The sequence below is a fragment of the Tachypleus tridentatus genome, chromosome 7 (assembly GCF_004210375.1).
Source record: "Tachypleus tridentatus isolate NWPU-2018 chromosome 7, ASM421037v1, whole genome shotgun sequence".
NCBI lineage: Eukaryota > Metazoa > Arthropoda > Merostomata > Xiphosura > Limulidae > Tachypleus > Tachypleus tridentatus.
In genome coordinates, this window is record NC_134831.1 from 145,230,169 (window position 1) to 145,252,518 (window position 22,350).

Sequence of the window (22,350 nt, forward strand, 5' to 3'; positions counted from 1 at the left end):
ACCAAATAGAGCACTGGTCTTAAGACTGAGTCTGTAGGTACACCTTTTCCAACATTAATACAGTTTGACTGAACTCCATTTTATAACAACCTTTTGCTTTCTTCCATCAAGTCTATCTTCTATCCAATTAATTAACCCATCTCCCCACACCTATAGAGACAAGCTTCTTTACAAGCCTTTCATTTAGTACTTTGTTAAATGCTTTCTGAAAATTCAGATACACCAAATCTAAACCCTAATGCTCATCTACATATGCAGCAATATTTTCAAAGCATGTCAAAAGATTTGTAAGACAAGATTTTACCTTAGTGAAACCATGTTGGTTATCTCATAAAAATTCTAAACTTTGTTAAATGATTTTGCAAAGTATTTTTTATCAGACCTTCCAAAACTTTTCTCACATAAGATGCGAGACTAATACATTTATAATTGCTGTGACAGCTTCCATTACCTTCTTGAAGACAGGAGTGACATTAGCTAATTTACAATCTGTTGGTATTTGTCCATTATCCAAGGACTTACAAAATATTGTGGCAAATGGCTCACATATCCAGTCCTTGATCTCCTTTAAAACCCTGAAGGAAATATCGTCTGGCCTAGGAGCCTTATCATTCTTTAAACTTCCCAATTTTCTTTTAACAAGCTTGGAATCTAATATACCCAAGATTTGTGAAGAATTGTAACTTTTAATGTTAAATTAAAAATTGAATAACAGGTTTACATACATCCTCAAAAATGATTAATGGAAGTATTTTTATACTTTTAGCTTTTTAAGTTGCAACAAAAGATATTCCATATCCTATACATTTAGTGTAATTATTTAAATGTGTAAATTACAATTAAGGTAGCAAGGTTATTTTCACATAACTTATAGCATCTAATAAAAACAAATAACAATGCATAAGTATGTTAAAAATATATACTCACATAAGCTTGTGGTGAAAAGTTTTTTGTTTTCTTTACATTTTTGAAAACCAATATATTTTGAGAATTGCAAAAGACTCATGCCATATGCTATTAATAGCATTTCAAACTTAATATTGCAGTTATCAGCAAACCAACTAGAAGAAACTATGTTGAATAAATGTTGGATTTAATGAAAGAAGAGAAAACAACATAAAAACTTGATATACATAGTTTGATGGTTGAATCACTTAAAAAATAGGACAACTGAAGTTCAGTATTTTTCAGTAAAACAAAATGATGCTTCTTTGATAATACTGAGTCTCTTTCTTTTTACTTCTTCAATCTGTACAGCTAATAAATAGTTTCAGAAACATTAATTCATTGTTCTGTCTACTTAATATATACTACATTTAAACATTTGATATATATGTAACAAAAAAAATATAAAAATATTTTCAGGTATAGAAAACCAACTTTACACTGAACTTGTACAACAGGCTGCTACCTGTAAAGCCCTTCTTTCCTCATTTGTTGGCCGTCAAGAACTTCTTGCAGAACTGCAAGCTTATATAATCTCTGATTCTAATCACCCCATTATTATTCACGGACCTGCTGGCTGTGGGAAAACTGCCCTTGTGGCTCAAGCTTCTCAACTATGCTCTGATTGGTTACCAATTGCTCCTGTTATTGTGCGCTTTGTAGGAGTTACACATGAATCTAGAACACTTGAGCAAGTACTGCGCAGTATTTGTGAACAAGGCTGTGCTCTCTTTGGTGAGCATCCGTTTATAGCATCAAAGGTAAGGTGAAGATTTCTGAAGCCTGTCAAAGCTACACAAGCTTAAGTCATAAAATAAACGTTATTAGTCAGAATATGAACTGTTCTTATTCTTGTAAGGAACAGTTTAGATAATATATAATCTGTGTTTAACAGGGAGCCAGTATAATTCAGTTGAGAACATATGAGTTTAATTAAGTCACAAAAAGAATATGATTCTTGTAATAAGATCTATGAACCAAGGTTTTTAATGCTTTAATACATTATTAAATTAGATTATACTAATAAGAGGTAAGAATATTGAAGAAAAGCCAACAAGTATAATTATTGTTATAATTTAACTGCAGATGATTTTATAATGTGGTTTCTAGGTTTTATTTAAGGAAATTTTGAAAGTTAATTCAAGACTAATGAAGGTCTCTTAATGACTTAAGTAGTTGCAATAGTTGCAAATACCATCTACTAAAGTCTCTAAACCAGTGGTGTAACATAAATATTTGCTCCAGTCTTCACACACAATGTTAGGTGACAGAGAAGACTGTATTGTAACGTTTGTAGAAGAATTTTTATCACTGTTAGGTGCATATTGCTGTAGAAATACTGATAGGTTACTTATCACTTATAATAGATTGTTTTTGTCATTATGTAAAAGAAGGTCTGTTACTACTATTAAATTTAAGCACTTGCATGTATTTTTATGGTTGAAACTAAAATCTTTTCACTGTGGAATTGAATATTTGATTGTTCAAAAAATAGACACTAGTCTTGGAATTAGGAAATTGGGTCAGAAATATATCTTTCAAAGCAATATTTTGAAATCATTTGCTAGATTCCTTTTGTGCGAATACTCATCAATGAATTTTTAATAACTAAGAATATGTGACCGAACGTGTTAAATCCCTCTTCTTGGAGCTGCACAAGTATTAGAACGAAATGTGTGTGCACAGGGAATAAACAAAGTTAAAAGTCAATCAAGCTAGTTAGAGGGAAGTTTTGATCCAGTCTAAAATATGTAGTGTAAATTATGGAAAAAATATAAAACCAAGATCAATAAGAAAACAAGCAGTTTAAAATCTAACCTGTTTTCATTGTTAATCTTTTTATATTATGTTTTGGCTTTTTATCTCTAGCTACCAAATTTATTTTAGAATCTTTATGAGTTTATAGTAAATTGCTAGTTTGAATTAATCAATCAAAGTCTCAATTAATGTTCAAGAAATCATAAACCTATATTGGGAGGGAGGACAAAATGAGTATAGGAAATTGAGAGCTTTCCCCTTCTACTGTCCCAATACTTATAGGCTAAATTTTTTTCTTCTTTTTCAAAATTATAGAATAAAATATAGACTGTTGTAATTAATGTTCTAATTACATGCTATTATAAAATACTGTATTCATATTGAAGTCTTTTCTACTTCTATAAAAAAGAAATATATTGCCACTATGGATAATGTCTTGGAACAAACTATGTGTGTGAATTATATTTAATTTTTTCTACTTTTGTTACTAGAGTGGTTGGGAACCTAACCAAGTTCTTGAAGTAATTATGGACAAGGTGTCATCCCATCGTCCACTGATAATCTTTATTGATGGAATAGACCAGGTTGATTCATTCAGTAGTAAAGACCTTCAGTGGTTACCAGCTGAACTGCCAAAACATGTGAAACTTATACTTAGTGTTCGAGATGAAACTGATGAATTTCAGGAACTAAAGGTAAGTGCCAAAATCAAATATGAGTAATGACATAAAAAAATTGGGTTATACACATATGCCAGCACCAATGCTGTTTTGAAATTTATTCAGAGTAATTACTAAACAGTTGGTGTTTTTTCTGTACAAAAACTTATTAAAAGACAAGAGGAAAATCAGAATAGTCATATAGAGTTTGCTTTACATATTATAAAATGTTAATAACTTTAGAGCTACTAGCAAAATATAAATCATTTATCTTTATTAAGTAAATACATATAAATTACACACATTTGGCATTTATAATTTAAATCGTGTATATGACTTCACTAAGTTTGCTACATCAGTGGTTGCTCATGTTCAAAAAATATTATAGCTGTAGACAAGGCCTGCTAAAAGGTATTCATTGCCATAGGCAAACCTTCAAGTTGGATGTTTCCCCCTCCTCCAATATACAACAAAATATTGCAACTGTCACAAAAAATTTAAAATCCAAATGTATTCATTTTATTTGACCTGAATCAAAACATTAACAATTGTAACTATCTATTGTTCTACAGTTTTAGTGCCCTGGATAGATGGAGCAGTTAGTGCATTGTTATTGAAATATGTCTTTCTGGATAGTTGTATTATTACTGTCAGAACAATATCGTTTTTGCCTACAAAATTTGTGTCGCTTTGTAGTTCATACACAAATTTTGCCACCTCCTATATTTCCCATGCTAGGAAACTCCTTTGTTTGCCTGGTGCTTGTACTGGCCCTGGTTTTAAAGCTAAAACTTAACAATTACATTATTGGCATGGTCTGTTGGTTGATCAACATCTGTCTTGGGTATTAGCATTACAGTACGTAATTCATCTTGGTAGATCATTACTAATCTATGCCAGCACTAAGAATGTGTTAACTAATGTGAGAGATCATTATGTGCCTAGCAACTTCTTTATTTCAGCAAAGTCTTAATAGATGTGAATAATAAATAATTAGGAAACATGTAATAACTTTGTCTCAGGATTATGATTTTTTTGTTTGTTTTTTGTTAAGCACAAATTTATGTTGTGCTCATCACAGATATCAAAACCTGCATTTTAGCATTTTAAGCCTATATATTTATTTTTGAGTCAGTTAGGGGCATAAATATGAGATTATCCCTAATTATCATGTTAATATGAAGCATTTAATGCAAATTCATCACAACACTTTATATAAATTATTTTGTTAATATAAAGCATGTAATATTATATTTTCTCTGGTAAATTATGTGAAGTAGAAAACACCAACTCGTTGGATGTCATGTTTTAACACATAAAAAATATAAACATTATTTAATCTATTCGAATAGTTTGAATTAATCAACTATTCTGTTTCTGTATTTATCAAACAAATAAGTATAATACTTTCTTCTATGGCAGCTGTTTGACTTTATTTAGTTTTACTTGCATTTTTTTCTTTGTCTAAGAGCTTTCTTGAGTGAATAGGATGATAACTTTTTGAGATTTTGTGCCTTGATTAAGAACATCAATGTTTAATTTTTTTTAAATAAATAATTAAATAAATTGTTTCCTTACTCCTAGGAACACTTATTGAGTGAGAAAGAAGAGAGTTTTCTTCTTGTTCCTGGCTTAACCCAAGAAGAGGGTTTATCCCTTGTGGAAGAAGTCTTGCAGAAGAAGGACCGAAAGATAACTGATTCACAGCGCCAACTCATTCAAGAGTGTTTTGAAAAATGTAATTTCCCTCTCTATGCTGAACTATTAGCTCATCAGAGCTCAGAATGGGAAAGTGACCAAAGTCCAGATGATATTGTAATCAAACATACAAGTGAGGGAGTGTTTATGGACTCTGTAACTGAGATAGAAAAGTGTTTAAGTGCTGCTACTTTGGGCTTTATACTTGGGCTACTAGTAACAGCGAAACATGGACTATCTGATCCTGAGGTATTAGATATTCTATCCTGTGAAGAAAGTTTTTTAGATCACTCATTTCTTGTTTCTAATGCATCAGCACCTAGCTATTTTCCTTATTTGCTTTGGTATCAAACAAAGAAAAAACTTTCTTTGTTTTTGAAAACATCTATAGTAGGTGGTAAGTGTTTAATTTCTTGGAAAAATAATATGTTTAAGTCATTGTGTAAAAGGTACTGTAGTCATGTAGGTGTAACAACCAACTCCTTAACTGAAGCATTAATTAACTACTTCCAAGAAAAGCATAAAAATTACAAAAACAAATCTGAATCCAGTGAGGAAGGTGCAGAAAAAATGAGCCAAAAATTTGTGCTAGAGCAGCCACTGCTCTATAAATTTCATCCCAATCGTCGAAAAGTTGATGAGTTACCATTTTACTGTCTGCAATATTTGGAAGACAGCTGGGTTAGAGAACACTTTCTATTTAATGTTGAGTGGCTACAATGTAAGCTGCAAGGGTCTGATCCCTATCAGGTGCTAGAAGACATTGCCATATATCAATCTCATGCTCCTACTGATGAGGAAGTTCTACTTTTACAAAAAGTCATCCAACTTTCCAGTTATGCCCTTCGGTATGATGGTTTGCAATTTTTATCTCAAGTCTATGGCCGACTATTGCCTATTATGACTACAATCAATGATAACTCACAGTTCTCTTCTATTAGAACAATCTTTCATACAGCTTGCTGGCCACCTACTCCAAGCCTTCTTCCCCTCATGCCTTGCCTACAACCACCACATTTAGAACATCAACAGTCACAGGATACTGGTGATAAAAATACTGCAAGATCTTTCTGTGGCCTTTATTGGTTGAAAGATGACTTAACTCATATACTCTCACTCTCTACTGAGAGTGAGGAGATAATTCTCTGGAATATTTATGAACAAACACCTGTCAGAATAATTAAAGGTGTATCACAACCCAGAAATATTCAAATGATAGATACTTATCGTGCTTTGGTGTTGTGTAATCGGGAATTGAAAGTTTATGATTTAAATGAAGGCAAGTTTCTTAAAAAGTTGAAAGGTGTGATGAATCAGAAGATGGCATACTTTGGACTGCATAATGAAAACTATGTTGTAGCACTTTCACGGAATCGAATGTATCTGAATATGATGAACCTAGAAACAGGAGATTTGGAGACAACCTTCAAAGTTGGTGAGGACAGGTAGGTCATCGTAAATGATTTTGGTCTTTCAACAAATGTTTCTTTTTTTTTTATTCACTGATCTTTTTAAATACTTCTAGTAATAATAAAGTTCTTGATCTGATCCTGCTGAGGTGAGTTAGCATAAGTTCAAAATATATTCCCAGAATTGGGGCATCAAGTTCACAGCAGAATAAAAAAAAGAATAAGTGCAGTGCACTAATCAGGACTTCACTACTACTCCAAAAGAAATGCAGTAAAAATGTAAATAAAGAATGTATTTTTTTATTTTCTGAGATATTAATTCCTACTTTTTGTTACACTTTAAGTTTCTTCATCTAAGCAAAAGTAAACTGTATGTCTGTGAAAGGGAGCAGCACTTTACAGACTCGTTCAGAAATACAGTATTTTGATAGATAGACCTCTACTTTTACCTTAAAATAAACCTGAAGTTCACCATGGTTTGTTACAGTAACCCAGTTAACTAACACCTCAAAGTAAGCAAGGTGAGTCAAGTATATTATTAGATAGTCTAGTTATTTATCAGTAGTTTTATTTTTGCATAAAATCTTAATCTCCAATGTTACTCAAGGGAAAATTTAAGAAATCAAAGGAAAAAAATCTGTGAATGGTGTGTTTTGTTTATTTATTTTTTGACAGTTACTCAACATCCAACCTAAAGAAGAGCCAGTGTGTTTATCAGGTCATACTTGATTCTCAAAAATAGGAGTCATAAAAACTAAAAGTGTTTCTGAATTAAGCTATTTTCTGTTATACCATAAACATTCTAAACAAACAACATATCTGTTTAACCAACAGAGACTGTAAATCAAGAAATCAAGAAATATTTTTTCAGTTATTTTGTCTACATATTTCATTTTATACTTTCAGTACACAGGCTAACAACAATATCAGATTATACTTTTGTTGATAAGCAGTATGACATAAAAGCGATTGTTAGAAAGTAGTGTTACCAAAATGCATTAGCTTTTTTATATATTAGAAATTGTTAATCTAAATGTTTATTTGCCAGCAGTTATTCTATGAATACACCACAAATTCGTTTCATGAATGATCTTAATTTTGATTGTCTAACAAAGGAACTTCACTGCCTCAACTGCACTTTTCTGCTTCTTCATTGGTCAAACTTGATTTTTCAAAATTTATTTCAGCTACCTATGAAATGTGAGGTTAGGGTAAACTATGGAGTGGGGGTGGTAGTACTTCCCCTATCATTTTTAATGGGTGATACACTAGTTTTTTTTTATAAAATGCAACACATTATCATAATAACTTTGCTGTATAAACCATCACAAAATTTAAAAATTAAAAGTATTAATTAATTGGGAAAAGTTTTTAATCCAGTATTTATATATTTGTAGAAATACTATTTGATAAAAATTAGTAAGAAATTTAACCATCAATAGATTGTCATTTTGGTTCCCAAGAATAGGTTAAATAACAGCCAGACATAAACAATTTGTGATAATGTGTTATTGTAATAACGATTAAACATATCTTTAAAGAATTAGCTGATGACAGCATTATTACATTTAATAATAGTATGAACTTCCAACTTTAAGAATGATGAACTTAAGATCTACCAGTTTTTCACACAATTATCAGCCAAATTTTGTTTATTTTACGAATTTTTATGGTGCAGTTTCCATTCTCAAATCCACTTTTACAAAAACCAGTATATTTCTATGTTGTAATTTTAAAAAGCAATGTTAGGATAATAAAAGTTGCTTTATTTAAGATGATAAGAGTACAACCAAAAGCTCTCCAAGGATTTGTTATTTGCTTGTAAACTTGTTAGTGATACCTGAAACATTTTATTCATTAGAAAATTATCAATCATAGTTCCCACACTTTTGCCTTTTTTTTTTTTCTTTTTTTTTTACAAAGTAGCATATATGGGTTTTTCTGAAGTTTATGCCCAATTTTTAAATGTTTTACAAGGAACTTTTCCATCAGGTAGTTCTTCGAAAAAAATAGACATATTTCTCCTGGTTTAATTGCTTTTAACAATTCTTAATGATAGTTTTACTGGTTTGACAGATTTTTAAGCATATAAATGTAGAAAAACAGTAATTACAGTTTTTATCACTACACTGCAATATAGATTTTTAATATTTGAGATTACTTGTAAGCATTGTTTGTGTTTCTAGACTGTATCTGCCAAGATTTGTATAATTGATAACAGCTTCCCAGTGAAAGGTGTAACTGCCTTTGATGTCAACAGTGATTTAACACAAGTTGGTAATCCAGAAAGAATGCTATGCAATAGTAGAAATATAAAATTAACACTTGCATGAAGCATACTATTTTCTCCTCACAAATTTCGTTACAATTCACAATAATATTAGTGCTGTATTTGGATGATGTAAATAAGCAGTGAATTGTTATAACCTTCTACACTAGAAACCTTCAGGTGACTTATAACACTTCAAGTTAAGAGTTTGTGTCTGTAGTGGGCACAACACACACACACAGCCCATTGTGCAGTTTTATGTTTAAAAGCAAATAAACAAACTAAATCCACAAACATTTACATATTGTTGTTTATTGGAAGAAAGTTTGGAAATTACTCATTAAAATTATACATTAATACAATAGTTGTGATTTTCTTTGCAAAAATATGCTATTTTTTATTAAATTTATGTGTAAATCATTGTTTATGTGTAAAATATTTTGCAGATAAGTTTCTCATTTTCTTATATCATATTATCAATACTTTTAACATATTTAATTTCTTATTTGTCATTTACTTTTTGTAAGTATCATATATTTGCTGATAATGAAGTACTATATTTCTTTCAGGTTTCTGAACAGCTTATTGGTTAGTGCCAGCGGTAGAATATGTGTATGTGGGGATGAAACACAAAAACCTTTCCCACTGCTGGTTTGGGATCTAGCTAGTAGAAAGCTCATGTATGATCTACGAATACCACACCATGAGTTTGTGACTCGTTTGTCAGCAATTAGTAGTGATGGACATTATGTGGCCATTGTGTGCAGAGTAAGTTCTTTAAGAAGTTTTCTATCTCTTAGTGAAAGTGTAAAAATTAAGATGTGTTTGCAGTTTTCATCATAAAGATACAACCATTTTACTGGATTCAAGATAGTTATGAAAGAATTTTTTAAATCAATGAATGTATTTATGTGTATAACTGTATAGAAGTATAAACATTTGAACTACATAGGGTTTAGTAATTAAAATGCTCAGCCCATAGAAACTTGATCCATAACAATATTGGACTTTGGTTACTTTCTTGGGGGAGCTTGGAAAGTTCCTTTTCATTTAGGAATTGAGAGTTAAAGACCAATGCCCTAAGCTAAATAAAGCTATGAAAATATATCAGTTGCAAAAATATAATACTGCACAAGCTCTTTTAGTTGCAAACTCTCTTTGGTAACCTGAGGATGACCTAAGAAGGTTGAAATGTTGTTCTGTACTTTATCTTAATTGAAGTTTTAATACCCGTACCAGCCGTCTTGAGGATACATAACACTGAAAAGCCTTAAGAAGCAAATTCAAGGCTGACACAAATATTGTTCATTTGAGACATTAAAGAATTTTGTGAATTGTTCAATGTTTTCAGAATTTTAAAGTCATGGCCTTAAATTCACTGTTCTTTCAATCAGTTTATTCATCCCTTCATTTAAATGATCTTATGATAAAGATGTTTATATTTATTTACAGGAATTAAATGATAGCAGTCCTAATTTCATCATTGTTTATGATCTTCAAAGTGGTACCTTGTTTAAAAAGTGGAAGCCTGAAAGTAGCAGCTGTAGCATAGCCATCTCATCCCAAGGTGGCTGTGTGGTGAATGGCTTAGAAAACACCTGGATCTTAGTATGGGATTTAGCCACTGGGGGACGCAGGTAATGGGTCAAACCTCTTTGATTTACTTTATTAACACTGATTTTTGATTTTCAACTAATGCAAATCTATAGATTTTTAAAGTAGTTTTCACAATTTGTATGTTTTAATTATTTATGTTATAAATGTTTCAAACAGTTGCAATGGGATACACTTCAAATATACGACTGTGATTTTAAAAAATGTAAATCAGTTACTAGTACAGGCAATTTATATTTATGGTTATTAACAGTTAGAATACTAGTAGAAAGAGGTTTAATCACATTGTAAATAATCTTTAAACAATATAAATTACTTAAATTTTATATTAGGTTAATTCACCTATGAGTGACTCTTTAAATGCTGACTTTATATTTGAAAAGAGCACTACTGTCGGCTCTGATTTTATATCTTGTCCATTATGCGAAATGTATTGTAGCTGAATCGTAAAACTTTATGAAGTCTTGTGTGAAAAACAATGAACACCTGAACACTATATCTTACCAGGTTTATCTTACGTGGGCACAGTGCACCAGTCGATAATATAAAGATAGATGAATCAGGAACCAGATGCCTAACTTTTGACTTAAGTGGGAGAGACCGAAGTATTCGTCTGTGGGACTTAGCCAAAGGTAAACTGATTCAATTTCCTTTTTTTTTAATTTACATTATAACTACTGAATACTGTTAAATACCATTGAGTAAATGTGTAAGGCTTCTCTTCATAAAATAGAAATACAATATAGTTATGATGCATCATTAACATTCAAATCAAAAAGCTGGCATGCACTGACATACTGAATTAATTAAAAAATGACATAGGAAGTGCCCAGGCATCCTCACTTTTTAACCTATTTTAGTAAAAGGAAAAATCATGTTAGGTATAGCAGGAGAATGTGTAGATTTTAATCAAGAACCTGCAGCTCATATTTTCTTACTTCAGTCACTCAAATAAACCTTGCTATCCCCCCCCACTTACATTCTTTTAGTTTACCTCCTACACTTCTGATATATAAGAAATTATGAAAGTTCTTTACTTCAAAGTATCATTACTGCAAATCTTATGTAAATGTTGAGAAAAGCTGAATTTAAATGAGCACTGAAATTAATGTTTGTAACATTTTATTGGGTTGTATTTATTTATGTATGTATGTATGTATTTATCAGTAACAGTTATGTAATCATAACAGACTTAAAAACAAAATAATGATAGTTCAAAAGCTAATACAAAGTGTTCATACGATATATTTATTTACTCGTTTATTTTCTCATTTTATCACTTTCACATTACCATTTGTATTGTTTATTTACAAATATTTAAATGAATTAGAAAATAAGAAACATCATTGGTAAGTGGGTGGAAAATCCAACAACATAAAACTGTGCTGAATATATATACACTGCTGGCCAAAATCTTAAGGCCAATGAACATAAAGAAAAAATATGCATTTTGCATTGTTAGACTCAACCACTTATTTGAGTTGAACTTCGGAAGATAAAAATAAGAAAAAGGAAAATAAAAATAAAAAAACCTTTTTTAGCATTTAATAGGGAAAACGTGAACACTATGAAATTAGCCTAAATATTAACTGGTCAAAAGTTTAAGACCATTCTGAAATGAAGCATTAATTGGTAAACACATAACGAAATTTAGTCATTTATGTTTAAGCATTAGCATTGTCAACATCTCCCACTGACATCTCCTGTGTTACACTGAGTAAAAACATGGCAAAGGCTAAAAAGTTGACAGAGTTTGGATGTGGTAGAATTGTCGAGCTGCAAAACCAAGGTCTCTCTCAACTTGCTATTGCTGGTGAGATTGGACGTACTAAAACTGTTGTTGGAAATTTCTTAAGACCCTGAGGGATAGGAATGAGAATTTCAAGTGGTCAGCCCGAGAAAATTTCGCTGGCATTGAGCAGGAGGAATTGACAGGTTGTCTGGCAAGACATCAGTCAAGTGTCAAACCAGATTAAGGCCCTTACAGATGCAGAATGCAGCTCAAGAACAGTAAGACAGCATCTACGAGAGAAAGGCTTTAAAAACCACAAAGGTCTTTAAAGGCCAAGCCTCCTTCCACACCACGAAACAGCTCGGTTAAACATTGCTGAGAAGCACCAAACATGGGACATAGAAAAGTAGAAAAAGGTTTTGTTCTCTGATGAGAAACAATTTCACCAGGATGTTCCAGATGGCTTTCAACATTTTGGGCACCGGAGACATTTTCTTCACGACACAGTGTAGGAGGTTCCATCATGATCTGGGGTGCTTTCTCTTTCCATGGAACAATTGAGCTTCAGACTATACAGGGGCATCAAACAGCAGCTGGCTACATTGGCATGTTGGAGAGAGCATCCTTATTGACTGAAGGCTCTTGCTTGTGTGGAAATAACTGGATCTTTCAGCAGGACAAAGGGCTTTTTTATGGCGAATAATGTGATTATTTTGGACCATCCAGCACATTTGCCAGAAGTGAACCCCATTGAAAATGTTTGGGGGTGGATAGCAAGGGACGTCTATAGAAATGGACATCAATTCCAAACAGTGCATGGTCTTTGTGAAGCCATCTTCACCACTTGAAATAACATTCCAACCAGCCTTCTGCAAACGCTTATATTGACCATGCCAAAGTGAATTTGTGAAGTTATTTGCAATGACGGTCGTGCAACTCGCTACTGAGACCTTTTGTTAGGCATTTCCTACCCTGTTTAGGACTTCTTTTTGGTATGGTCTTAAACTTTTGACCAGCTAGTATTTAGGCTAATTTCATAGTATTCACATCTTTACTATTAAATGCTAAAAAAGTTTTTTTATTTTTGTTTTCCCTTTTCTTATTTTCATCTTTCGAAGCTCTACTCAAACAAGTGGTTGAGTCTAACAATGCAAAATGCATATTACAATATATGTTGCCCAAGGAATACAAAAATATATCTTAGAATAATATACTTCTTCCTCCTTATGTAACATAGGGTTTTGAATTTCCTACCTAAAGTTTTTTTTTCATCTTTAATTATGCTGTAACCCATGATCTAATCTTTCTTATACTTCAGATATCTCGAATATACTTCTGCTTGCATGTTGACAATTTAATTTTGTTCTGTTATTCTAATCCTTGACATAATGTAATCAAACTTCAGTTGTTGGATTCCATTTATATTTGCATATTTTCTTGCAAAAAGTTCTTCAAAAAAAGGAAATGTAAAGACCATTAAGTCAAGGAGAAACAGAAGAGCCTATGTTTAAGCCAGTTGTACTTTCTTTATATGACAGTTTTTATATTTCAGTATTGTGTAAATAATGTGCTTCTCCATGTAAACAAGCAAGAATCACAGCAGGTACACTTTTGAATTGTTCTTCTTGTGGTTTAGGATGCAGCTTAGTTTAGATATTAAAAGTTTTATGTTTTTTATGTTTATTATAAACAAACTTATTTCTTTAAAAGTCTCATTAAAATATATTTTAATACATATACATATTTTTAATTGTCCCACACACATTAACTCTCCTTATTTCATAGAAAACATTTTTTGAAGATGTCTTTTGGGGCATACATTCTTTTGTATTTTTTTTTGATATATTTAATTTTTTAACTATTTCAAATACTGTTTAACAAATATTTTCCCACGTTTGTACATTGCAAATATGTATATATAAAAGTAAAGAACATTATATTAAGATTAGTTACAAATCATTTCACCACATCCAGTTGTGTCATCTACCTAATGATTGTGTGCATCTTGACAATAGCACTGCAGTGTAGATTGCATTCTAGAAGGTTTCTTTGTGTGGCTATCATATCAAAATTACAACATTACTCACTGATGTTTTCCAAAAACTATCTAGAGTCAAGGACAATAGTTTCCCAGCATCTATTTCCACAGTCTGATTGCACAGAAATCCATTGGTATAGCATTAAACAAATTAACAGGTGTATAATAATATGAAATAGCACAAAATACTAATTTCATTTTCCAGTTACTTAAAGTATGTGACAGTTGAATGGAATGTTTTACTGGAAGCCTTATCTTGGTGATACCATATCCTCCTGGCCTCATATACAGATGGAGATTTTTCTTAATTGTGTTGTATACTGTTGCTTTGAACTCATAGATTTTATATGCTGACTTTTTTGTTAATGGATATTTACCTGTTACAAAATGCAGAACTTTGCTTACCACTACTGGGGCACAACTTGTTGCAAGTCTTTTACTAGATAGTCCTGGTTTTCCATGTTGATCCATATTCCTTTGTTTTCCAATACTGCTAAGTACAAGGGATATTTCTATCTTGGAAGTTCTAATTTCCTGTTCTGAAAAAAAAACCTTATTTTTTGAGTGTATGACTGGTGTGTTCCAGAAAGGTCTATTACATATCCTTACAAAAAGCAATCTGTTTTTGGTGGCACCACACTACCTTTAAAACTCCGAATAATGTAAAAATGTAATTTTTGTGATTTGCTGATTTGCATATTATAAATCATTTTAGTATAATGTACTTAACCATCTTTAGAAATGGCAAACCAGTATATTGAGAAAATTAATTTATTTTGTGACATTTTCTTTTACTAAGTATATATTTTTTGCCTTGTTGCAGGCATTTGCCTAGCAGTGTTTACACCTGATCAAGCAATTTCTTGCTGTGAGTTCTCTTCAGATGGTAGAGCAGTAGTGATGGGTCTTGAAGGTAAAGATGAACTAGTTACCCTTCTCCTGTGTCATCGTAGCACAATCGAGGAAGAAAAAAGAAATGTTGTCGAGTTTGGAGATCCAGAAAACAAAGGCAAGATTTTTTATGTCGGTGAAGAACAATAATATGACCAATACCAAGAGCCAAATCTCATGCAACCTTGTGCCACTCAAACAAACGCACATGAGTGGTGGCCAGGATCCCTGTGCTGCTGACTTTAGCTAGGCCTGCCACTGATCACTGGGGAAACTCAAAAATGTTAGCTTGTATAGATCATTTCTTAACATATGGCATTACTTGATCACCTCAAGTCATTTTAAAGACGTCAGAATTAGTAACTGTACCGATTTTGTTGTCATTGTGCTTCATAATAGCATTTGTCATAATTAAGATATAATTATCAAGTATTCTAAATAGTTATTAATACCCATAAGAAAAATTTTAAATTCTTAAAATACATGCTTCAAGTGGCATTTTTACTCTTAAAACTATTGTGAGTGCTTATTATAATGTGTGTATTTATTATTATAAAACATAATACTGTTCTTTTCTTTATATATATGGTGTTGTCTTTTTTTAATGATTTTTTCTTGTATAATTTCAAAGTATGGTTAAGAAACTTTTAACATTGATTTTGATTGCATTTCATATTTAATTGTACTAGTACTGAAATAATTTTAGAAAGAAGAAAGGAAATGATATTTAACTTAAAATAATTGTTATTGCAAAAGGTACTGATTTTGCTACTTTAGGAATATAAAACAAAAAAAGAACTGTTAAATAAAGTTCCAGCTTTAAAATACATTCATAGTTATAGGAAGAGTTACTGTTTTCTCAGAGTGAAACAAAACAGTATTTACTGATCATCAAATATATATGTTAAAAGAGTTATTTTCAAGACAAACTTTCCTTGAAGAGGGGCGTAATTGGAAAATATATGCAGTAAACTATGTTAGTAATTTTCATAGCAAATTAATGTAACAATTCAGAATTTTCTAATTCATTAAACATTTTAAATCATTTCAGTTTCCTTCTTTGTCCTCAAAATTTTTAGGTTTACCAAAAAATGCTAACTCAGATAAATTACTCAGTCTCTTGTAATTTTTTATTTCTAGAAAGTTTTAAAAATTGCAATTGCTGTGACACCTAAAATCAAAATGAGTCATGCAACTCACACCCTAACCTCTCAAAGGACTTAGAATAAGTGTCAGATTGAATTCTAATTGGCCTGTCTGAAAGTAATTCAAAAGTCTAATTATATATTTTGCAGAAAATTTTATTACCATAACTAAAAGATTTAAAGATGCAACTGCACTAGCTCATTGCCAAAATTTATGCATCTTGTAAGTAAAAAAAATATTAAAAAATTTAATTTTAAAAACTTGGTAATACCATAATGCAAAACATAAATGGTTTTAACATTAGGTGATTTTAGTGTCATAATATTGTTAATTGTTTATGTTACCGACATAATTTTCTTATTAATAATGATTTTTTATGCATTTAATTTAATTCTAGTATTTTGGTTTTCGTGTCATTTAAATATATTTTGTAATTGTAGTGTTTCTTTATTTTTATTGTGCATTTAATTGTTTTATATTTTTTTTCCATTTTTTGTATTGTTGAATACTTTAACGTATCCAATATGTTTTTTATACTTTTTTTTTCTTAATGCAGTGTTTTAAAAGTATTTTTCTGTTCTAAATATTGTGTTCAAATTTAATTGTGTTACAGATTCCACTTGGTACTAAAACTATATTGTAACTTTTTTTGTTGGCCAAGAATTGCCTTTATGTAATTGATACTCTAATTTTACTGTTATTTCTTTCTGTTTATCTTTTATATGTTATAAGTTTACCTGGCATTAAAGGATAAAACCATTAAATCTCAATTCATTCAGTTTTCACTTGATTAGATGAAGAATATTGTATTAATATAATGGTAGAAATATTTTTCTCAGGTTATACATATATCATACAAGCACAAGGTGAAGAATATATTTCAGTTTGTAAAAGGCATTATGGGAAATACCTTAAAACCCTTCCTTATTTTCTTGCATATTTTTCTAAAGACACTAGACTGTTGCTGGTTTCAGTACAATGGGCTATCAGCACTCTGTCCATCATGAGGAATCAAACCATGGATTTTAACGTAAGTCAGTGAGCTCACCACTAAACTATTGCAAAACTCACCAGTAACTGAGAAACAAATATTACATTTCTTAATCAAGTTAGCCTAAGATTCAGGGTCATGCTTTTAAGTTGTTTGAAAATAACAAATAACAATAGAGTTGGGTTTTTTTTATTCAAACTTAAAATACATTTTACAGTAACCACAACATTCATTATGTTTGAAATTACTAGTATATACTAAATTATTAGGTTTACTACTACATAACTGATTTTTTCTTCTCATTATTGTAATTATTTGTTACAACATCAATTTGAAGTTTATATTTATTTTTCCTTCATTGTATCTACAGAGTTATGGACGTGAAAGTTGTTATATTTATTTTTCCTTCATTGTATCTACAGAGTTATGGACGTGAAAGTTGTTATATTTATTTTTCCTTCATTGTATCTACAGAGTTATGGACGTGAAAGTTGTTATACTTATTTTTCCTTCATTGTATCTACAGAGTTATGGACGTGAAAGTTGTTACAGGTTTACACTTTATTAATTTTATTTCATGGAATATTAAGATTTTGTTTTCAAAAGTTCAGTCTACTAAACGAGAAAGAGAGTGTAACTATTGGTTCAAGTGTAGTTAAAGGTATGTTAATTACAAAATAAAACAGATTTATTTCAACAAGTAGGCTATCTAGCTTTTCCATGTTCTTTAAGTAATAAAATATTTGTTGATGACAGGAACACACCTGTGGTGGAAGGGGTGAAATTGTTTATTTTGTAAGAAATGTAAGTTCTAGTTCTCTTTCGTATACTAAACAAATTATGATTCATTTGGACTGGTTTCTAAACTTTGTAAATGTGAGGTATTCTTAACAAAAATCTGGCATCAATCGTGATAAGTAAAATTACCTTTTTACCTTTAAACATGTTTAGTTTATTACTTGAAGTTCTTAGTTCGGTTGGTTACATAAGTCATTGTTATAAGTGCAGTAATATTTTATAGTAAGAATGGGTCAGATGTGCAATACAAATTAAAATCTTAAACACACTGCAAACAGAATGTAAACAAAACTTTATGAACACCTTACACACACACTATTAAATAGTAAACAAATCAAATGCAGAGTAACAAGCCACCAGAGCACTTGAGAAAGTCTGTAAATTAAAAACGTAAATTTCACAAAACCATAAATTTCTCAATCTGACTGTTTTACTAAATAAAGTTATTGAAATGGCATAGCTCTCTCCTGCTTTCACCTTATGTAAACCTAAATGTTGATGTTTGAATTATGCTACATTGGTCAAAAGCACTTTCTTATATTTAATTATAATATTGGCAATAACAAGTAATAACAATAGCCATTTTGCAGCACTATTAACAAGCTAACAATACATTAGTAGTCTATTCTATGATTATGAGCATGCTTTGTGAGTTGCCAGTTAACAGCCTGCTCTCGTATCAGGTTCAAGTGCATGATTGCTTAGTGTGCATGTTACATGACCAGCCTGTGACTGTATTAGCTTGATAAAAAGAGAAGAAAAGTGAAATGATCAGGAGCCTGTATAAAAGCTCGCTAAATTCACTTTTCAGAGTGTATTAAAACTTTGCCATAAAAAAGGCTCAGAAAATTGCATTTTCTAGTTAACTGATATCGCAAGGCCCCATGTGTACATAATTACCTCCTGGGACCAAAATAACTCTCGATGGCCTTGATGATGCTGAATATGCAAAACACAATTTATCAATTACTCCAGCCAAAAAAAAGGCTGCCACACTGGCTAGATGAAAGAAAAATGATTGCAAAATATATCTGCAAAAGCTACAAGAACAAAAGGCCTAGAACCCAGTCATTCACGAGACTTAGTACCAAGAGTGAAGAAAAGGTACTAGAGGGTTAGGACCAGGTCTAGTTATACTCCAATATAAGTAGATGACCAGGTGGTTAGGGTACTTGACTTGTAATCTCAGGGTCGCAGGTTCGAATCCCCATCACACCAAACATGCTCGCCCTTTCAGCCATGGGGGCATTATAATGTTACAACCAATCCCATTATTCGTTGATAAGAGTCACCCAAGAGTTGGCAGTGGGTGGTGATGACTAGCTGCCTTTCCTCTTGTCTTACACTGCTAAATTAGGAACGGCGAGCACAGATAGCCTCATGTAGCTTTGCGCGAAATTTGAAAACAAACAAACAAACCAATATAAGTAGCAAAAACAAACTATGAGATAAGTGTGAAACATTAAATAAGGAAATTTGTAAGTAGGACTGAGAGTACCAAAACATGATAGGAATTGGTGGGATAACATTACAACACTTGGTGATTTTGACATAGTGCAACTTCAAAGTGGAGGTGAGGACATCTACCTGCCCATTCCTACTTTGTGTTTTACTTTGAACTTTGAGCCAATTGGAGACTTGGATTGAATTTTATCATTAACTAATCCTGTCTAAATAATCTAAAATTTAAAAAATTCAGAAATCAGCAGTTTTGATACTGTTATTTTGGCCCGTAACTTTTCAATCAGATAGTAATGATGTCTCCCAAAAGTATGACTATTGGAACATCTCCCTTCCAGCATCAAACATTCCACCTTATAGTGTCAAGAATTTTGTTAGGGTCACATAATTTGATTACATACGTGTAGTTGTGCTCGATTGATGAAATGAAGTCCATGACAGAGAAATCTGACTACGTACGGTCCAATAATGTCACATTTTGAAGAAAAACAAATAACATAAAAAGTACTAATAGTGAATTTGCTTTTGTTCAGAACTCTAATGATCAAAGTTAACACTGTTATATGTGAAGGGGGTGAATCTCAGCAAACCTTATAAATAATATATATACCAACTGAAATCTGCTGATTGCATAAGTATTCAACCCCCTAAATCACTGTTTGGTGCAAGCACCATTAGCAGTAAGTACTGCTGTGAGTCATTTTCGATAGATTGCTACCAGCCTTGCACAATGGGATGATATAATTGATATAATGTTTGCCCATTCTTCCTGGCAAAATTGCTCTGGATCTGACAAGTTCATTGGGCATCATTGATGGACTGCAACCTTCGAGTCTTCCCATAAATTTTCTGTTAGATTCAAGTCAAGACTTTAACTGAGCTACTCCAGGAAATTCACTTTCTTCTTTTGAAACCACTCCAGTATGGCTTTGGCCTTGTGTTTCAGGTCATTGTCCTGAAATGTAAATGTTTGACTCAGTTCTAAATTCTTGACTGATGTAAGCAAGTATTCCTCTAGGATTTGCTTGTCTTTTGCACCACCCATCTTCCCTTGAATTCTGACAAACTTCCCAATCCCTCTAAATGAGAAGCATTTCTATAACATGATGCTGTCACTACCATGCTTGAGAGTTGGAATGGTGTTGACTGTGTGATGTGCAGTGTTGGACTTGGGCCAGATGTAATGCTTTGAATTTACACCAGAAAGCTCAATTTTTGTTTTGTCTTACCACTAAACCTTTTGCCAGATAACTACAGTATCATCTACATGCTCTGTTGCAAACTCCATAGAAGATTAAATATGATTCATTTTCATTAATTACTTCTTTCTTCCCACTCGCCCATACAGTACAACATTGTGTAGGAACTGGAATTTTGTCAGTGTATGAACACTGAATCTTAACTTAGTATGGAATTTTACAATTTTTTTAAAGTTACTGTTGGCTTCCCAGTGGCATTCCTAGATAATTTCCTGCTTACCTGGCTGCTTAGTTTGGAAGGGCATCCTGCTCTGAGTAGTGACTGGGTGGTATGAATTACATTCTATTTCTTAATGATGGACTTTACCATACTCAAAGTGACATTCTGCGATCTTGAAATTTTCTTGTAACCTTGAACTGATCTGTGCTCTCGTACAACTTTATTCCTGACTTGTTTGGAAAGCTCCTTGTGTTCATAATTGGTTTATCATATCAATACACGAGTTGTAAGCTTGAACATATGTTTTAACTCTAAAGTCAAGTTAAACCATTTTAATTACACACAGACAGACACCATAACACTAATTTTTGTTGACCTTTCAAGCTAATCTTTTACACCTAGATAGATTTATGGTCATATCAAAGAGGATGAACACATTTGAAATTCGAAATGTTTTAATTTTCTTTGAAAATCTAATTTAATTCCATAATATCAGCATTTTTTAACTTTCTCATTTGAAGTAGACTGTGCATATTCTAACAAAATGCGGGAACTTTTCAAGGGGTGAATACTTTTCACAGCAGTGCACACAGTTATTAAGTTACAAAAAGAACACGAAGTAAAATGGACAGAAGCATGAGGTCGCATCATGCCAAATCTCACTAAGTAATGTAATGTTTCCGCCCATTCCTCCCGAACGTCTTTACTCTTTGGTGCTCCCATTCCTATTTCCTAATATTTTATTAAAATGTTTATACACTTCTGTATATGTAAATATTCTTTATCTCGTATATATATTTATAAGCTGCTATGTGTTTATAATGCTCAGTTTGTTGGTACTGTTCAAATTTGCTCAGTATAGTCTTAAGTGGAAATCTTGTATCCAAATCCCAGTTGATTGGGGATTTTGTCTAACTTATCTTACTTATTAAATCGTTATGTTCAGTGCAAGATAATACAATATTATTAAAGCCAGAATAATAGAATAGTTTAAATAGTTTAAAATATTTATTTTACATTCGATTAGAAATATCTGGTGTCACAGTAGCTATAGCATTCGACTCTCATGTAAAAGCCTTGCATTTAAATCTCAGTTAATTCGAGATTTTATGTGAATTAAAAAAAAACTATTATATTTGTAGAAAGCTTTTTGAATACCATTATACACTAAACCAAAGATCGTATCATATTACATATAATTTGATATAAACACGTGTTTGTGTCATACACAGCTTAAATATATTTTAAACCCAATAGATGACACTATAGTACATTTTAATTTATGTTTCTCAACCTAGGTAAACGATTTTTAAATATTTAGTCAAACATTCTGCAAGCAATTTTTACGGAAAGTTATACCTTCGTGTATTTTCTCTCAATTTTTTTGTCTTTGCCATTACAATTAACAGATCACAGAGTTAAACATTTGATTATTTAGAAATATTTGTTCGAAGACCAGTGTTTTCGTATAGTTTAATACATAAGGCTTTACCAAAAAAGTGGATTTGAAAATATAACAAAA

At 31.5% G+C, this 22,350-nt stretch overlaps 1 protein-coding gene and 1 long non-coding RNA gene across 4 annotated transcripts in view; one reads left to right on the top strand and one right to left on the bottom strand.

Annotated features, from left to right (window-relative positions):
* LOC143256824 (NACHT and WD repeat domain-containing protein 2-like) overlaps positions 1-16,926 on the top strand; it is a 42,705-nt gene extending 25,779 nt beyond the window's left edge. For all 3 annotated transcript variants that reach the window (XM_076514532.1, XM_076514534.1, XM_076514533.1), the window contains 7 exons: positions 1,366-1,706; positions 3,195-3,398; positions 4,947-6,505; positions 9,308-9,506; positions 10,191-10,375; positions 10,860-10,984; positions 14,946-16,926. In XM_076514532.1, the coding sequence (XP_076370647.1) occupies positions 1,366-1,706; positions 3,195-3,398; positions 4,947-6,505; positions 9,308-9,506; positions 10,191-10,375; positions 10,860-10,984; positions 14,946-15,163 (2,831 nt within the window). In that variant the 3' untranslated portion in view covers positions 15,164-16,926. The remainder of the gene's footprint in view (positions 1-1,365; positions 1,707-3,194; positions 3,399-4,946; positions 6,506-9,307; positions 9,507-10,190; positions 10,376-10,859; positions 10,985-14,945) is intronic.
* LOC143256825 (uncharacterized) overlaps positions 1-22,350 on the bottom strand; it is a 32,644-nt gene that overhangs the window by 3,843 nt on the left and 6,451 nt on the right. Inside the window, exon 2 of the long non-coding RNA XR_013031562.1 lies at positions 14,528-14,661. This is a non-coding gene — a long non-coding RNA (uncharacterized LOC143256825). The remainder of the gene's footprint in view (positions 1-14,527; positions 14,662-22,350) is intronic.